We start from the raw sequence: 18,835 nt of genomic DNA, 5'->3' as shown, positions 1-18,835 counted from the left end.
GCTTAAATATTTATTTTATTGTTTTTAGTATTTGTCGTTATTGCGGCAACAAAAATAGATCATCTGTGAAAATTTCAACTGGCTAGCTATCACGGTTCATGAGATACAGCCTGGTGACAGACAGACGGACGGACAGCGGAGGGTTAGTAATAGGGTCCCGTTTTTACCCTTTGGGTGCGGACCCCTAAAACAATATTATAACATATTATAACGTTATATTTGGCATGTGTTTGAAATTCCTTTCAAAACGTATCGCTACTTCTTCATAACGTTATTTAAAATATTTGTAAAGTAAGTATGTATAAAAATTCCCACTAGTTGCCGCCTAAGTAGGTTGGTGGTAACTACGGGGTTTTTTTTCCTCTGTTGTAAACACTGGGGGCGCGTAGAAAAAAATCCCCGTTGTTACCACAGGTAACAACTTTGTGACCACAGGTAACAACTTTGTGACCACAGGTAACCAGTGGGAATACCCAGAAGGATTCGGATGCTATCCGAATAAACAATGTTTTGAAATTGTCATTTTATTTGACATAACGTACGCACATTATTACCATCACTAAGTAGACCTTATAAAACAAAGTCCCCCACCGCGTCTGTCTGTGTGTATTAATGTTCGCGATAGACTCAAAAACTACTGAACGGATATTCATGCGGTTTTCACCTATCAATAGTGATTCTTGAGGAAGGTTTACGTGTATAATTTCAATAATTTGTTAAGGTTTTGTGTAACCCGTGCGAAGCTTAGCCGGGTCGCTAGTATGTAATAAGCTGTTTGTAGCAACTAACGACGCTAAATATCTCCGGGCCAAAAATAATCTTGTCAGGCTTAACATAGATAGGTACATATCTTGAGATGAATATGAAAACCAAATTCAATGCGACACAATGTTTATTTACAACAAAGATTCATTGATTTTATAAGATGTTTAAAGTACCAATAACCAATCGCGCAGACTAGTTTGACAGCTAAAGATGGCGCCATGTTCAGTGCACTGATGTGTCGAAAAATTGCTAAATTTCCACTTCGAAAAATGACGGAAACTTATATATACTTAGGTATATTTTTGTGATACGAATTGCAATTTTCCATTTCTGAAATGAAAGTTTCCTTTGTCACATGTAATATATTTAATAGCCGTACAGCGCTATCTACATCAGCTGCCAAGTACAAACCACGAATTTATCTTACACTTTACACATCTGATACAATAAATATTTGATTTACAATCATTAATACAAAGAAACGGCATATACAAAAACAACTCTAATACTTAAAATATACCTACACTGTTCTGATTATAGATAATCTTCATCTTAATTTAAGTAATCATAATGATTTATTACTAATAATTGTATCAAATAATTTTATTAATAACAATACATTGAATTACATCTAAACATAGTGAAATTATATTAGGTACAATAATTTCATTACATGGATTAACGTCAGTTCAAGATCACCCAAGACAGTATTTTTTCCACTTTAAAATTTTTTCTAAGCTTAATAGCATCGTTCGCGGAAGTTTCTGCTTGTTAAAAATTAAATTATCATTAAAATAATCGTATTGTACTCGTACATATGTTTTCAAAAGCAGAATATATGTATAGGTACTATAAAGAAAATGTAATTTATTATGAATAATTATAATAACCAGACATCGAAATTCCGGGAGCAAAATCAAATGACATGTAGCGAGTTCCTATGTCGATAAACTTAACTATCGATGTATTTAATTTCACCCCCAAAAATCCGATTTTTGACAATGACAATACCTGTTAACGTTATAATAACACGTTAAAATAGGGCAGCGAATAAACTTTCACCCTGTATTTAATAATTATCATAATTTTACATTTAATCTAACTAAATATGCATTAATTTCATTACAAATACTTATTTATAATTCAATATCTACATTATCCGGTTATCTGACCATACAATAGTAATTATAATTAATAACACTTATTTAATTAACCATTGCTAGATTTAATGGATTGATTAGTCTATAATCATTTAACTACAGAAATACGCCTGTTTGCTATTTATTTTTTCTAATTTCTTTAAATTATGATGATATTTCTAGTTGTTATGTGGTAACCAGTCGAGTATGTTGTCACTCGTCACCATGGTTATGGTCGCCTGGGTCACTCTTTACATTCTGGTTTTATGGCATTTCAAACATTCATTTCTGTGGTAGTTATAAGCCCTTTCTACACTGGACCATCTTCCAAGCACGACAATATAAGGGGCGTGAATGAACTATAGGGGGCAACAAGAGCCGACAGATTTTTGGCGAGAGGCGTAAATGTGACGTTTATGCTTCCTACGTAGCCCACAAGATGGCAGAACCTACTATGCATAAGGAAACGTACCTACAAGAACGGTAGATGGTAGCACTTGTTTTGGCAATGTACGTGTGCACATAATATGTTTCCGATTCAGGCCACAAGATGGCAGACCCTCCAACGTGGAGTTCTAAAAAACTGTGCTACTAATGTCGCCTGGCTGACGGGACAGAATAACAACAAATAAATGATTCATACAGGAATATTTCGTCAAAAATATGTCCAAAGAGACTAATTGGGTCAAATACGCTCTGAAATCGACCCCTGCACAGACACTACGAGTTGGCATTTGATAATTACGTTAGCGACTGCGTGAACTCGATTATTCCCTCTCTATTGCACCAAGACAACATCAGCGCGAGCGAGAGGGACTGCGATCGAGTTTACGCAGTCGCTAACGTAAACATTAAGTGTCAACTCGTGGCACGGCTACTGTACTGTACGTTACAAGTACAGTGGAACCTCGATAAGGCGAAATCGCCGTTAACACGAAATAAAATGCCATTCCCTTCCCTTCAAAGCCCAAAACCTCTATAACTTGAAATATTTAACCTCATTAAGACGAAGTAAATAACGATTCCCTTCACGAGTATCCACTTTTTATACCTCTCTAACTCGAAAAATGAAATTTGACCTCTACAACTCGAAAAATTTGATTTTACTACCTCTATATCCCGAAGTCATTTACTAACAAACCTGTGTAACTCGAAAAAGAGATTAAGAATGTACATACTTTATGCGTTTATATTATTACCTCTCTAACACGAATTTTCATGCGTTTTACCTCTGCAACTCGAAACCTCTTTAATGCGCACAAAAACCTCTCTAGGTCGATGCCCTCTTTAAGCCGAAACCTGGTTAACACGAAGTTTTTGGCGTCAACCCTTGAGATTCGTGCTATCGAGGTTCCAATGTATTAATACAAAGTAACGTCACCCGCTGGGGGGTCGGACGGGGAGATAGTCCAGGCGCCCCGCGGACCCCGTCGATTTGACTACTAGTTGAGCATCGTGTGGTTGTCGTAGATGTTGCGTCGCTGCTCGCGGACCTGTTGTGACAAATTATTTTGTTAGATTTTACATACTTTAGAGACAAAAAGTTGTAAAATTGATTTTGTTAGATTGTGCTTGACAAAATATGATTGCAATCCATTTGGTTGCTTGATAAATGCAGTATTTACAAGTTACCTGCCTACTAAAAAAAACGTGATATACACTTTTATTCCTGACTGTACTTCTAATATGCATCCTGACTGTACTTCTCATATGCATATCTATTAAGTACTTCTCATTATTCTCAAGATCTTTCTAATGAGCCTAATCTCGATGTGTTTGTGTTGTAGATGTGGAAGGTAGAGTTGTGCTAGGCGTGGTAAGCGGGTGCGGATGCAGGGGCAAATAATAAGCACCAAACGTTCGTTTTCGCACACCGATTTATTGTCCGTAACGGCACACAATACACATCTATATAAAATAGAAGGAGTGAGAGCGAAAGCCAAACAATTATTCAGAAATACAAATTTAACGGGAAAAAGCAACTTAGTATGACATCTCGATAACAAAGTTCGTCTCTAAGGGCTCACTGCGCCTGCGGGAGGCGGGCGCAATACATCGCTGTCAGCGCTGCAGCCGAGGGTCGATCGTTAGACCGTCAAGCACGGCGCGCAGCGCTTACAGCTGCTCTAGGATTATTTACACAGCACAGAGCTCATACAACTGAATATTATCTAATAATAAAATCGGTCGCTCTGTCCGCGAGTAATTAAAATATATTTGGGATAAACTATAAATTCATCCCTACAGTGTTATTGGGCGGTTTTATTTCATATATCACTTGTCCTGCTGGTGAGTGACTCGGTTCAGCAAGTTGGGCACGCCCATCGGCTGTCTGAGGCTCCCGCGGTAGACTGCTACAGTAACTCACCTGTCGCTTCCACTTGTCCTGCTGGTGAGTGACTCGGTTCAGCAAGTTAGGCACGCCCATCGGCTGTCTGAGGCTCCCGCGGTAGACTGCTACATAGCTCACCTGTCGCTTCCACTTGTCCTGCTAGTGAGTGACTCGGTTTTAGCACGTTGGGCACGCCCATCGGCTGTCTGAGGCTCCCGCGGTAGACTGCTACAGTAACTCACCTGTCGCTTCCACTTGTCCTGCTGGTGAGTGACTCGGTTTTAGCACGTTGGGCACGCCCATCGGCTGTCTGAGGCTCCCGCGGTAGACTGCTACAGTCGCTTCCACTTGTCCTGCTGGTGGGTGACTCGGTTTTAGCACGTTGGGCACGCCCATCGGCTGTCTGAAGCTCCCGCGGTAGACTGCTACAGTAACTCACCTGTCGCTTCCACTTGTCCTGCTGGTGAGTGACTCGGTTCAGCAAGTTGCACACGCCCATCGGCTGTCTGAGGCTCCAGCGGTAGACTGCTACATAACTCACCTGTCGCTTCCACTTGTCCTGCTGGTGAGTGACTCGGTTCAGCAAGTTGGGCACGCCCATCGGCTGTCTGAGGCTCCCGCGGTAGACTGCTACTGTAACTCACCTGTCGCTTCCACTTATCCTGCTGGTGAGTGACTCGGTTCAACACGTTGCCCCGCACGCCCATCGGCTGGCCTGAAGCGCCCACAGTTGAGGATTCATCCTAAAACAAATTAACATATATTATAAAAAAAAGTCGAGATACATAAAGACAAGACACTTTATGGAAAGATGAATAGGTACAATTATTAATAACAGTACAGATGTAGTGCATAATTGTTTTCCATCGTATTTTCTCGGAAACGCTCGTATTCGTCATGCTACTTCAGTCAACGTCAGTACTTTTTGTACCGAGGCTGACTGAAATAGCAAGACACGTTCGTACGTTTCCGTGAAAATACGATGGTTAAGAATTATGCACTACATCTGTGCGTACATCTTCATTGGTGTGTTCTTGGTAAGATGCCTTGGCTCGCTTGTTGATGAGCGGGTCCAGACATATAAGGAAGCCCATGTAGACCACCAGCAGCATTATCACCCAGATCACTATTATCACCACCACCTGGAACAGAATTAAAACTTTTAAGAGCACTACCGAGTTGAAATATTATATGTAGGTACATACATCATTTTGTTAGTCACGTAAGTTTAATTGTTAATAGCTATTGATAATATTTAATATAACAAATATAACAATAAACTATATTTAATAATATCATCAAATCATCACTCATCAGTTTAAGATTTTGAGTAAAAATAATGAAATTGGTGAAAATAAGTTTTTTATCAAACATTTCATTCTTAATACAAGCTTTTAGCAATAACTGTATATTTCTTTCAACAAGCATCATAAACTCATCAAGACAATTCTAACAAACCCAAACACAATAGGGGATATTACTGCAATGTTCTGCCGCCAGAGTGCAGCACTACCGACTCAGTAAATTCATAGACTAACTTATACATACTGTGCCTTAAACTGTTTTTTGACAAGTTTTCACAGACAATAAAATATGACATTGATGCATCAAGGCGGTTTGTTAACAAGGGCCTACCGGTAAACGCGAAAATCGAAATTTATAGGTTGTTGCATAATTCTTTTCCCACTTTGGAATAAAACTATTTTTTTTGTAATAATTATTTATTGAAACAATTAATCGACAATATAATCACCATAATTATCTAGAACATGTAACCATCTGCTAGGCAAAGTTTCCATACCCTTAGCCCAGAATGAAAGTGGCTGAGAGACAAAGAAGTTGGCAAGGTAATTTTTTAGGTCGCCGGAATTTTCGAATTTCTTTTTACGAAGATGCTGTTTCAAAGCCCGAAAAAGATGATAGTCGGAAGGTGCTAGATCAGGGCTATAAGGTGGATAAGGTATTGTTGTCCAACCGAGCTCCTCTAGAAATTTACAGGTCGTTTTCGCCGTATGTGGTCTTGCATTATCATGAAGTAGGTAATGATACTTCGAGTCGTTTTGGCCTTTTTTCTTTAAGGGGCCGGTATATGACGTTTTCGATTTAGACCTCACTTTGTAACCATAATTTGTTCAATAAATGTTTGATAATTGCATTAAATTACACGTACATTTATTCACGAAGAAACCGTGTACCGACTCTTTATGCCATTATATTTTTAATTTGCTGTTATTCTCTACAAATCGACACTAAAAGTATCAAAAAATCAAAATATGGAGTTCCGTTTGAGACAGAAGCAAAACAATTTTGTCTTTGACAGTAATTGAATGATTGTATGATTTTGGAAGCTAGATAATTCAGCTACCAATTTATTATCGATTTATATTTTTACTCACAAAGACAACACAGAAATTCAATCTCAAATGTAAACTTTCGAACAATTTCCATACATTGACGACATCACTCAAAATTCTTCTTCAAGTCAGATGCCCGTTGGGGCTACACCGGAGCACACGTGTACTTCTTCAAATGAAAATGACAGCTTGATTTTCTTGCTTTTGACAATTATATTGACATTAAATCATATACGCACACGAGAAACCATACCAGTAGATAAAATGTATTTCAAAAAATAGGGTAAATAAATATCAGCTCTCGTCTCATTTAAATTTCATTTGCTGTTATTTACGGGTCATTATTGTTGAAAACCGCAGTAAACTATCTTAAAATAATACGATTACAGTCGAATTTAAGTATTATCTTCCTTCAAAACTCGCTTAAAATGAAAAAAGTTTAAAGACTCATCTTTACTGATTGGGATCAATTTTTATTATGCTCGTATCATTTTGCGTCATTTTAAAAACGTATTTGACTTCTGTATGTCAATGAATTTTGATGACAACTGTAATCTTGTATTATATTATAGAACTTTTATATTAAAATATTGCCTATTAACAGGAAGAGTTATGTAATTCGTATAAGTAATACCTGAAAGTCTTGTTACTAGATCTGTAATACCATGGATTGCGACGAATAAATTATTATGATTATGCCGTTCGTTCCGTCTATATGTATAAGAATAAGAATAAGAATAAGAAATGTTTATTAGCACAAATAATAATTAATAACACAAGATGAAATAACACAAAACTAAGATTCAATTACATAAATATTTGTGCCAAAAGGTCCCCACTCAGCTTTTTGTCACGTTGTGTATCCTAGGACACACAACGTGACGCTGATTTTCAGTGAGGCCTGGTAAAAGACTAAAGCTAAAACTAAAACTAGGTATATGGTGGCAGAACCAAAACAAAGGAATTCAACAATGAATAAATAATAATTATAAGGCTATTGATTTTATACATATCTATGTATCTTCTTTTGTCGGGCGCGTATGTGTATGTATGTGTGTGTGTGTGTATGAGTATGTGTGATGTTTATTTGTTGGCACGGTTGCCTAAGTGCTACAATTTTTGTTTATCTAGCAGAAAGTTCTGGAGTTTTACTTTAAAAGAGGCGACTGATAAACAATTTCGTACTGGTGGTGGCAAGTCGTTCCAGCACTTTGTGGCAGCAAAACGGAAGCTGCCACGGAAGGCAGCCGTGCAGTGTGTTGTGCGGTGTGTAAGTCGTGTTGCGTGTCTCATAGCACGTTGGGAAAAGTTTATTTTGTCATAAAGGTATGATGGTTCTCTATTTTTTATAATTCCAAAAAGTAAGGTCGCAAAATGGAGAGATCTACGGGAGGCCATATTCATTAGGTTGTATTGATTTAAAAAAGGAGTGACGTGAGCACGTCGAGGGATGGGAAAGCAGAAACGGGCACAAGCATTTTGAATTCGTTGCAGCATTTTCTTAGTGCGATATAGTAAGCGTTCACAGATGACTACATCTGCGTAATTAAGTTTTGACAGTATGAGCGCCTCACATAACTTAATGCGCATGTCAACGGAGAGACACTCACGGACTTTGTACAGAACCTTGAGACGATAAAAACAGTTGCGCATTGTTTCCGAGATATGTTTCTCAAATCTCAGAGACTCATCCATTAACAGACCTAAATTACGAGCCTCTACAACTCTCTCTAAATGAGATCCATTGATTGTAATTTGTGGGTTATGTCTTGTAACTATTTCAATCTGTTTTTTTGTACCCAACAGCATAAATTTAGATTTAGAGGAGTTTAACTGTAAATTATTCTGGTGACACCAGTTGACTATGCTGGATAAATCATCGTTAAGTTTATTTACAGCTATGCTTGTGTCACTTGCTTTGAAAGATATATATAATTGAGTGTCATCCGCGTATATGTGATACTTACAATTTTGTATGTTACTAATTACATCTGCACTATACAGACTAAATAGGATAGGTCCTAGAATCGAACCCTGTGGAACACCTCTAGTGACCGGTAATGTGCTTGAGAGTAACTCAGTGCCATCCTCATGACAAATTTTGACATACTGCGTACGATTAGTAAGGTAACTATGAAACCATTTCAGAGCCAGTGTGTCAAAACCATAGAAGGCTAATTTAGATAAAAGTAAAGTCGTGTCAATCGTGTCAAATGCGCGAGAGAAGTCAAGTAACACCAGTATTGTTGCCTCACCAGCGTCTTGTGCAGCTAGGACATCATCGACCACATCTAAAAGCGCAGTGGTAGTGCTGCGAAGCTTTCTGAAACCGGACTGTTTTTTTGGCAGGATGTTATTTGCCTCAAGAAACGCCGACATTTGAACGCAAACAATTTTTTCCAGTACTTTTGATAACACTGGAAGTATGCTGATTGGGCGAAGTTCTTTGAATTCATTTGGATTTGGGGTTTTTGGAATGGGTTTCACAACCTCCACTTTCCACTCGTCAGGGAATATTCCAGTCTCTAGAGATTTGTTGACTATGGCAGTTATTGTAGATAGTGTTGTTGGAAGAGTCGTTGATATCATATTTATGTTGAGTCCGTCGTTGCCCTGTGCATTGGTGCCAATTTTTTTAATTATATTAAATATTGTATAATGCGTGTACGTGCTGTTCTCTGAAAATCTTCAAGAAAAAATAAAGGCTAGACCAGCACTAAGTACTAGCAAGTTTTTGCGGCTTTGGAGACCGAGATGAAGCTTACAGGCCAATAGCGTTGTGGCCTGGTTATTGTTATGTATACCTATGTATCGAATGTTTAATAAATTTACTTTAAAAAGCAATGTTTTATTTCGATTAGGTCTACATTTTGTGCATATTGCATATCTGAAGTATTTTCGTACTAAACTTGAAACTTTCGTTGAAACTAAATAAAATAATTATTCCAAATGTACAGTCACCTGCAATTTATGTTACACAACGAAGGCCGCAAAAATATCTGACACGATCTTATTTGTAGAACCATAAGAGCATTGTGGAGTGTAGACTGTAGCTTTTCGTGATGGGGGTTCGTTGGGAGAAGCGTAGAAACTCGCCGCTGGAACGCGCTGGCCGCTGTGCTGTCTCGAAGTCCGCTATACCTCCATTTACCGGTATATGTGTTGTGTGAAATAAAAACACATATGTCTGATTTTAATTATTGGAGAGTGTTCAGGCAAGTGATAGAGTTAAGCTCTCTGAGTTCTCTGAAAAAGCTACAAACGGCTCGGGTTTATATAGGAATGGCCGGGCGGTATGTATCTCTGAACTAGTGGATATTACATGCAGAGTAAGTTTTATTTATTTCTGCCAATCTCGTTAATTATAAGCACGTATGAAAGGAGCACGAATCCTAGACTTATAAATAGGTACAATATTAAGCACGTATGAAAGGAGCATGAATCCTAGACTTATAACTAGATATAAAACATTCCACGCAATTCATTTAACATAATATACGAGCACAAAGTAAAACATGATATACAAAAGTAAAAATAGCAACCTAAACGTAAAGACTAATTTAACACATGCATGAACCCTAATAGCTATTTACGACAAGCATGTCACATATTTTTGCGACCTTCGAAGGGTAGGTACCGTCATTACTCATTAGGGGTCATCCATTAATTACGTCACACGCTTAGGGGGAGGGAGGGGGTCAAGAAAATGTGACATATTGTGACATGGGGGAGGGGGGAGACACAAATTTTGTGACGTCACTTTAACTTCATCAGTAATAATCGTTTTTATTCTTTTAATTTTCTTTCCTAAGCAGTTTTGGGTTATAAAATTACTAATATTTATATCGTCAAAAATATTTTGATAAAATATTAATAATACTTAGGTACTTACTTAATTCGATTTGGCGATTTCGTAGAAAAAATGTGAAGTCACACTAGGGGGGAGGGGTTTGCCAAAATGTGACCAAATGTGACAAGGGGGGGGGGGGGGGTCAAAAAACCTAGAAATTCGTGTGACGTAATTAATGGATGACCCCTTATCATCAACTTTGCCCGCTTTTTTTTAAAACACGAATTTCTCAAAAAAAATCACATCATATGACTTTTTTTTGCTCAGCACGTCCATTGTGATCAAACGCATCAGTTTATGTGAAGAAAACATTTTTTTATCGTGTTTTTACCCATTTTTTTGCGTTTTAGAGGGCGGGCAAATAAAAAAATATCCGGGGTTTTCGCCAACATTGCCCACGTCAATTTGGTACTCAAATACAGCTCGTATATATGATGATGATGTCTGAGGATCACTTAAAGGTTTTGGGCAATCCTACCATTCCCTGTTAATAACTTAGCGATAAGTGTAAACACTTTTAAATAAATTTGCTGGGCAATGTTGCCTACCCGTTTTTGCCCATTTCCAAATAAGGCTCGCCTAAGCATTTTACAAAGGCTAGGTTTGTCACTTTTGAGAAAATCTGTTACAATAGTTTAATGACCAAAAATATGATTTTTGTTGTGTTTTCATTCGTTAACGGGATAAAACATCTAAATAAAGGATAATAAGAGAAATTAAATACAGTATATTTTTTTTTTTTTTTTTTTATGTTATAGTCAGCAAACGAGCAGACGAGCCGCCTGATGGGAAGCGGTCATCGTCGCCCATGGACATAAGCAACACCACAGGAGCTACTTAAGCGTTGCCGACCCTTGAGAACCCTAAATACCCGCTTCTTGAAGAATCCCATGTCGTAGCGCAAAGGAAACTCATACAACTAACATACTTATAAACTTATTTTAGTGTACAAACATAACCTTCTTTTACTTGCGAAGTTGGGTAAATTAGATGAAAGTGACAACCCTAATCCGTTTTTGGTGGTGGGCAAATTACCGGATTACTTTGCCCACCGCTAAAACTTTTGTGTATTTAGGCCTTATTAGTTTAAATCTCAATAGACATAATCTATGCTTCATGTGTTATAACTGAAACCCGGAAATATTTGTCAAAGGGTTCTCAATTTTTTCTACTTGCATTCATTATTTATCAATTTTTTGCCCGCCGAAATATACCCTATATTAGACAACTCGCTCAAACTCAAAATTCCCAAGTCAAGTTATGCACAAGTTTGGCATATACTTTTCATATCTCATGCTCTGAAAGTGGATCGTTGTTGTTCTAAAAGGTGCGCAGAAAGTGATACGTTTATGCTCTAGCGCAGAAAAGTGGTGTACTCCTCTGCGTCCCCGTCCCACGAACAACTGGGTGGAAACAAAATGGAAAAATAGTGTCTTTATTTCCTCGCCTGGAACAATTGGTAATTGTTTAATTTTACTAATCCCACGTTGATCCTTTTTTTATATAAAAAATGACGTAAGTAAATTGTTAAAAACAAATTATTCTTGATTTCTTTCGTTGAATTCTATTTACTCGATTTCATAAGGCGAGAACCAAAAGGAATACACCAAAAAAACTTTTTTAAACCTTACACTTGCGTAAATGAGCAAAGGCAGAATCTTATACAGCCACAGTTAAACGTTTGTACGATATTAAATTTTTAAAGTTATTTAGCAAAAAAAAATACGAGATAAAAAAATCTTATATTATTAATTAAATTGTTATTTAATACTTAAAATACTTTTATTGTGTTATTACGTGGTGCGGCGCACCAAGGTCGCGGTGCGGTCCGGTAGTCTATTGCGGCTTTTAGAACGAAAAAGTATAAAATTAAAAAGTAAGAGGCAATCCCGCTGATTTTCATACTATAATGAACAAATAATTTAAAAATTACTGCAGTTTGTTAATAAATGTGTGTTTTCGTAAATATTGCAATCTAATTGATTTTCGCTAGGGGTTATTAATCTTCACACATGTAAAGTCTCCGATAGCAAGTAAGTCCTAAGGAAAAAAATCAAGGCCGTAGGTGTATTAGGTACTTCAATTACTGATTTTGCAAAATTACGTTGTCTTGTTTGGTTTCCTCGCATTCGATATGAAAAGTAGAGTGTTTAACTCGGGTGAAAGGCACCATTTCCGTCTCGGACTATTGGCGCTCTCACTGCGTTCGAGCGCCAAACTACCTCGACAGGAATGGGTACCTTTCAACCCTTGGTTAACAATCTACTATTGTCAGAAATATAACCAATTTTCTACTAAAAACAGCAGGGTATATCAAGAGGGCATAACTATTATCAATTTTTCTACATTAACGAATTTGTTTAAAATTGTCGTTTTGGGCAAAGTTTCCCTGGAGGCAAAGTTGGCGCTAATGACGTAACATATTATTGCAGGTGACTGTACATAAATGTTTCGGTGATTTTGAGATTATTTTCCAGGTTAGTTTACTAACAATCAAGTTATGCAGATACCGATGTCGTGAACGTATAAGTAGTAAGGTACCGCTATTGTTTAGCGATACCGATTATTTTTGAAGGTAAAACTATACCGGTTGAAATATAAAGATATTAAAATTACAGCAGGGACAATCATTTTTTATAGGTGTACCTAAACCATCATTGGCCGAGCGTTAGCAAAGGTCTCCGTTTCAGCTTGGGCAAAAATGCTTTTGTATGTTCTCCTTTGCAGATCACATTTCTCAACTGATTCTCGTGAAAATTTGTAAGCAGGTTCGATAGAACTATTCTGTTTCGCTTTATCCGCCAAAATGGAATTGCCACCCTGCTGAAACTTTATTTATTTAAATTCCTATTGAATGGATTTTGCACCTTATGAAAAACCGTATAGAGTAGTAAATAACATTTTACATCTGACTTAATGACATCTTGTTTTATTCGCTTTAATTGTACAAAACGCGTATCTCGACAAAGCAATAGTAGGTAGTAAAACAGTCAACAATCAAATGAATTAAATAGGTACGTCACGTGTGACATGAACAGACAAGGAAAGCAAGATTAAATGCATTGTTTCTCTTTCATCTTTAAATGGAATGCTTTTACCCTCAAAGGAGGCTAGTGGTCAATACTAAACTAAAAGTCCAATCTTAAAAAAAACATGATGGGTCACTGACCTGTCCCAGTAAAGTGAGGTAGTATGCGTGAAGTGCGCTTGTGTGTGAAATGGGGTAAATTGACAGAATCTGATATTTTACCCACCGCTACCGTCGCCTTAACAGCGTTCACCAACTTCTGTAGTTGATTCACGTAGGCTTGGGCATTGATAGTCTGATGGTCGTCCTGTAACTCCCACAACAACATTCCTTGCGAATCCCAGAAAACTGACAGGAGAAGTTTCTGGCCATGCGGACTGCTTTTCGGCTGTGTTGGTGGCCGTTTATCGGAAGGCATCCAAAAGGCTTTTCGTGTAACGTTCTCGTACAAGACCCAGGACTCGTCTCCAGTGATGATCGACTCCAGGAAGCTCTTTCTTTAGGGGCGCAACAGCAGACATTCTCAAATGTTGACTCGTAATGCACGTTGAGTATCGGTCAAAGCATGAGGCCTCCATCTTGACAAAACTTTACGGTAACCCATCGACTGCAGATGGCGATCTATGGTACTGTAGTGATATTTAAGAGTTTTCTCTAAATCCCTGGTGGTGGAATCCGGATGCAACTCAAGCTCGCGCCGCAATGCTTCTTCGTCAAACGTGACGGGGCGACCAGTATGAGGAAGGTCTTTTAGACTTGTGTCTCCTTCATTAAAGCGCTGGAACCAATTTTGTACTGTGCGATCGGTAGTAGTGTTTGGGCCAAAAGCAGTGTTAATCTTATTTGCTGTTTCCCTCGAACTGGTTCCCAATTGGTGTTCGTATAAGTAAATCACTCGAAGATGTTGTTGGTCCATTTTTTCGATTTTAACTAAATCCCTGTAACAAGTCCGCGCTTATATAACCTACGTGAAAGATTCGAGAACATTCTACTGTACACTAGATTTATTCTAGAATATTCCCGAGACTACTGAAAATATCAAGAAAATTTTGAAGTGGGAAAATATTATGCAACAACCTAATAGTTATCTGCCTCTTTATCGCTCGAATATGCAAGAGTGATAGAGAGATTAGATAACGAAATTACGAATTTCTTGTTTCGCGGTAGGCCATGTGATTGACGTGACGTGTGATGTGTCATGTGGTTTGTTTACTGTATGTGCCACAAAGGTGCCACCTACGCAGAGCTTTGCCTAATATTTCCTATTCAGTTGCGTTGTTCCTATGGAAACAACCTCTAGTACACGCACAGACACCTCTAGTACAGATCAGCTCGATGGTACCATAATGATACCATAAATATTGCAATATTGCATTATCACCAAGAACATTCTTGCAATTTACAAAGTTTCAGCTTCAGTTTCAGCTTAATCCAATAATGATTGAGTGAATGATGCACTTCCCGCATCTAAATAATAGTGTATTTACAAGATTTGACCTGTGTCCTGTTTATCAAAAGCTTGTAACTTGTAATAGGGTGAATGTCCCTTTCTAACAAAAGCTGTCACAAAGGGACTTCCACTTGTATTACAAGTTACAAGCTTCTTTGATAAACAGGGCACTGAACATACATACATAAAAACGTTGTAAGCACTACTGTACCATCACGCTCCGCGATTGCTGCGCCATTGAAGGTCCTAGCTAAATTGGTTGTTCAATACTTATTTTATTTATTTTATTTAGAAATTTAATTCAGGCAACAAGGCCCATATTACAAATACCTTACAGACTAACATACATATGTATTTTATAAACTTAAAACTAAACACTATTTAGTCGACAAAACGGCGTGGCTCCGTTGCATCGGCTGCTCTTGTGTCGGATTCGGAAGTTTGCCCCGGAACCTCCGAAACACGACACCTTTCGGCCAGAAGTCGACGCACTCGATGGTTCCCTGCAGCGGTCGCGGCACGCGCACCACAAAAGAGTTGAAGTGCACGTAGTGGCGCGATCGAAGCTGGAACACCCTCAGCGTGTAGCCGGTCTTATGCTATAGAATTTCCAATTTAGCAAGAACCCTAAATGGCATAGCAATCCCGCGTGGTCACTGACTGACTGTACATACAATTTGTTAATTACCTTGATGATGGTGGTGTTCCTGTTCTCGTACTTGCACTCACAGCGAGGGCAGAACTCCTGCTCCCGTCCCTTGATGAGTTCTCCCACTTGTGGCAAAATCACCCCGTCGCAGTTACTGACATACAAACGAAAAAAAAAGGGGTTAGGTCGATGTGGAGACCGTCTATACATATATCGATAAGGGAAGACCTGCAAGCTTTTTCGTCATTTTAACTCTTGCGTTTGTACACATACTACTCTTACAGAAGGTCAGTAGAACAGAAGGAGTGAAGCTCTTCCATTCTGACTGTGTCTGAGCGACATGGGTATACAAATAAGCCCTATGACAGTCTTCCCTCGTTACTCAGATTGTAATCTTTACAAATTAACATACCATGTTCTTGGCAGTGAATGTGTTAAGAAAGTAATGGCTATTATTATAGTCTGTACCTTTAGGTATTTAAATAAAAGTATTAAACAAAATCTACCCTCAAATGGCTCCTTAAGCCAGGTCGTTCAGCGACAGATCCAGGCGGTTTTGTATTTGGTTGGTTAACCAATAAATGTTATAACTGCCCGAAAATGTACAAATTATTTGTTTAATTTTATTTAAATACCTAAAGATACAGAGTATAGTTGTGTTTGTTTCAGCCTTACCATTTATTAGGGTGTACATTGGCGATGTAGAGTTTCCTGTCCGATGTGGTGTTGTTACTGGTTGAGTTGTTGTTGAGGACTGCGGAGGGGCTCGGACACACACACTTGCACCGCTTATCTTCGTAGGACTGCCCCTGTGGTATGAAAATAAGTTTATGATAAAATTGTATTTACAGACAGATAAAGACACACGTGAAACTAAATAAAAGCTTGTAATTAGATGGTCATGGTGTCTATGTCGCAGTCGAATCGTATAATCCGCCGTATTACATTACGGCTAGCCGTTTTCAAAAACAGGGGCGTTTTGAAATGCGGCGGTTTAACGATTAGCCGGATTGAATGCGGCTGAATGAGAATCCGCCGGAATGTATTCGGCGCCATACGTTCTTCAACACGGCTAGCCGTAATGTAATACAGCGAGTCATTAGCCGCCGCTTTGACAGTTTATAGTTCCCATTTTTAACACCCGTGGCGCTGTCTGACAAACGCTGTGGTGTCCATCAAATCTGGAGTTCGTCAGACTGTTTCTTTTCAAAAAACATTTCCTTCGCAACTTAACTAGACGGAGCCCCGCTTCGCGGGGCTCCTATTTCTGTGCGGTTTGCCCTTCGGGCATCTGAAGCTACCTAACGAACCTAACCTACCTACCTACCTATTGATTAGTGAGACGTCCGTGAAAACATTACACTTTGGGGAAAAAAGCGTAGGTAGGTAAATAGGTTAGGTTCGTTAGGTAGCTTCAGATGCCCGAAGGGCAAACCGCCCAGAAATAGGAGCCCCGCTTGCGGGGCTCCGTCTATTCAAGTTGTGAAGGAACTGTTTTGGAAAAGAAACACATGTAGTGCAGTGGGACCATGGTAAAAATAAATTAAATTGCAAACATTGTCAAACTCCGGTTACGTAGGCGACCGAAAGAACTGGTCACTCTACAATCTAAAATAGTAGTACGATGCGGCTAAACGTAGGCCGCCTTATTGAAGAACGTATCGCAATGACAATCCGGCTAATCGTCGAGCCGCCGCATTTCAAAACGCCCCTGTTTTTGAAAACGGCTAGCCGTAATGTAATACGGCGGATTATACGATCTGACTACGACATCTACACCAAGCTATCTAACCATCTAAATCCCCATGTCCTTTTATAAGAATAATGACAAATCAAATTTTGAATTATAATAGAATAAAATAAGGTTCCAAATTCAAAACTGCAAATTGACTCTGGGACTTAGGAGGCTAAACCTAATTAGTAATATTATAAACTGAGTTTAACAGAAGACTTGAGTCTATAAACCAGCAGTTCTCAATCGTTTTTTTTTTCACGGAACCCTTTTGGAAAGTGAAATACTTGATGGAACCCTAAAGCATAGTGTTCTGGATGGATGACTAAAGCATAGTGTTCTAAATTCTTGCGGAACCCCTGCAGTGGTGTCGCGGAACCCTAGGGTTCCGCGGAACACACTTAGAGTATGGCTGCTATAAACAAATATGAATGACTCAAATTCATCCCATTTAACAGGAATTGCTTTTTAAATCACAATAAATAGTCATTTCAACCAATCTAACCATATTGATGAATTCAATTTATACATTAAATGATAATTAACAGTTTCAATGCCATGTTCCCCATTTCCAATACAAAATGAACCCGTCTACTTCTTGTTTTTGCAGTGAATGTGTTAAGTTTGTAGCAGTAAATGTAAATTTAAATGCATATTGGTTACTACGAGGATTAAGATTAGCACCTTTAACTTAAATTAAGTACTCTTATCAACTGTTTTTATAATCCTAGGTGTAGGTATTAACCGCTAACGCCCCTTTCATTGACTGAATAAAAATTAGACGTAAATCAAAAAATCAAAGGTCAAGAAAATTGCCTATATGTTATAAAAACGGTTATTCTTGACTTGATTACTTGGCTTATTTTTCCAACGCACCAACGAACCAACAAAAAGAACATTTCACGATGTGACAAACATACGTACCGACACACAGACTGCGCCTGTAGCGGCCAAAGCGAATAGAACTATTAGGCAACGCATGTTTCGCGATTTCATGATAATGAGTTTTAAAGGTTCAATAACAAATTTCACTGAATTTTGTAAAATAAATTAACTTTTTCGACATCAATAGATCAATACATAGCTGCCATTTTGACCATTTTGATCGATTTGACACTTTGATGACAGTAATCATAATGTTGCCATTTTACATTTTCTAATAGGTCAAAGAAGCGTTCAAGTAGATCAGATTTTCTTCCATCATAGTTAGTTTTTCTATCCAGCAATTGTATGATTATTTACTAGTGTAAGACAAAGATAGTATGATTCTCTCTGTCTATGATTGAAATGAGACAGCCCTTGACAAACTATATATTTATAAAAATTAATACAATTTTCTATTTGGCTGATTGGTAATCTTTAGTCAATAGATTACATATTATAGTGATAACACACTATCGCACCGCACCAAGTACATTGTGTGACGTACCCATAAGTAAGAGCGAGAAAGCGATATCTCTCTCTCGCTCTTACTTATCGGTGCGTCGCACAATGACCTTGGTGCGGTGCGATAGTGTGTTACGGCCTTTATAGATC

The 18,835-nt window shown here is 38.2% G+C and overlaps 1 protein-coding gene across 1 annotated transcript; it reads right to left on the bottom strand.

Moving 5' to 3' along the window:
* Nucleotides 1–874: 874 nt before the first annotated feature.
* LOC134804255 (uncharacterized protein CG1161-like) lies at nucleotides 875–18,395 on the bottom strand. Its single transcript, XM_063777226.1, has 6 exons — nucleotides 18,224–18,395; nucleotides 16,243–16,376; nucleotides 15,607–15,721; nucleotides 5,253–5,378; nucleotides 4,881–4,979; nucleotides 875–3,397 (listed from the first exon to the last, which is right to left on the bottom strand). Exons 1-6 carry the CDS (start codon nucleotides 18,293–18,295, stop codon nucleotides 3,347–3,349), a joined length of 597 nt encoding a protein of 198 aa, XP_063633296.1. The 5' UTR covers nucleotides 18,296–18,395; the 3' UTR covers nucleotides 875–3,346.
* Between the last annotated feature and the right edge of the window lie 440 nt (nucleotides 18,396–18,835).

The sequence above is a fragment of the Cydia splendana genome, chromosome Z (genome assembly GCF_910591565.1).
Source record: "Cydia splendana chromosome Z, ilCydSple1.2, whole genome shotgun sequence".
Taxonomy (NCBI): Eukaryota; Metazoa; Arthropoda; class Insecta; order Lepidoptera; family Tortricidae; genus Cydia; species Cydia splendana.
Note: the sequence above shows the minus strand (reverse complement) of the source record. Positions and strands in the feature narration are given on the sequence as shown.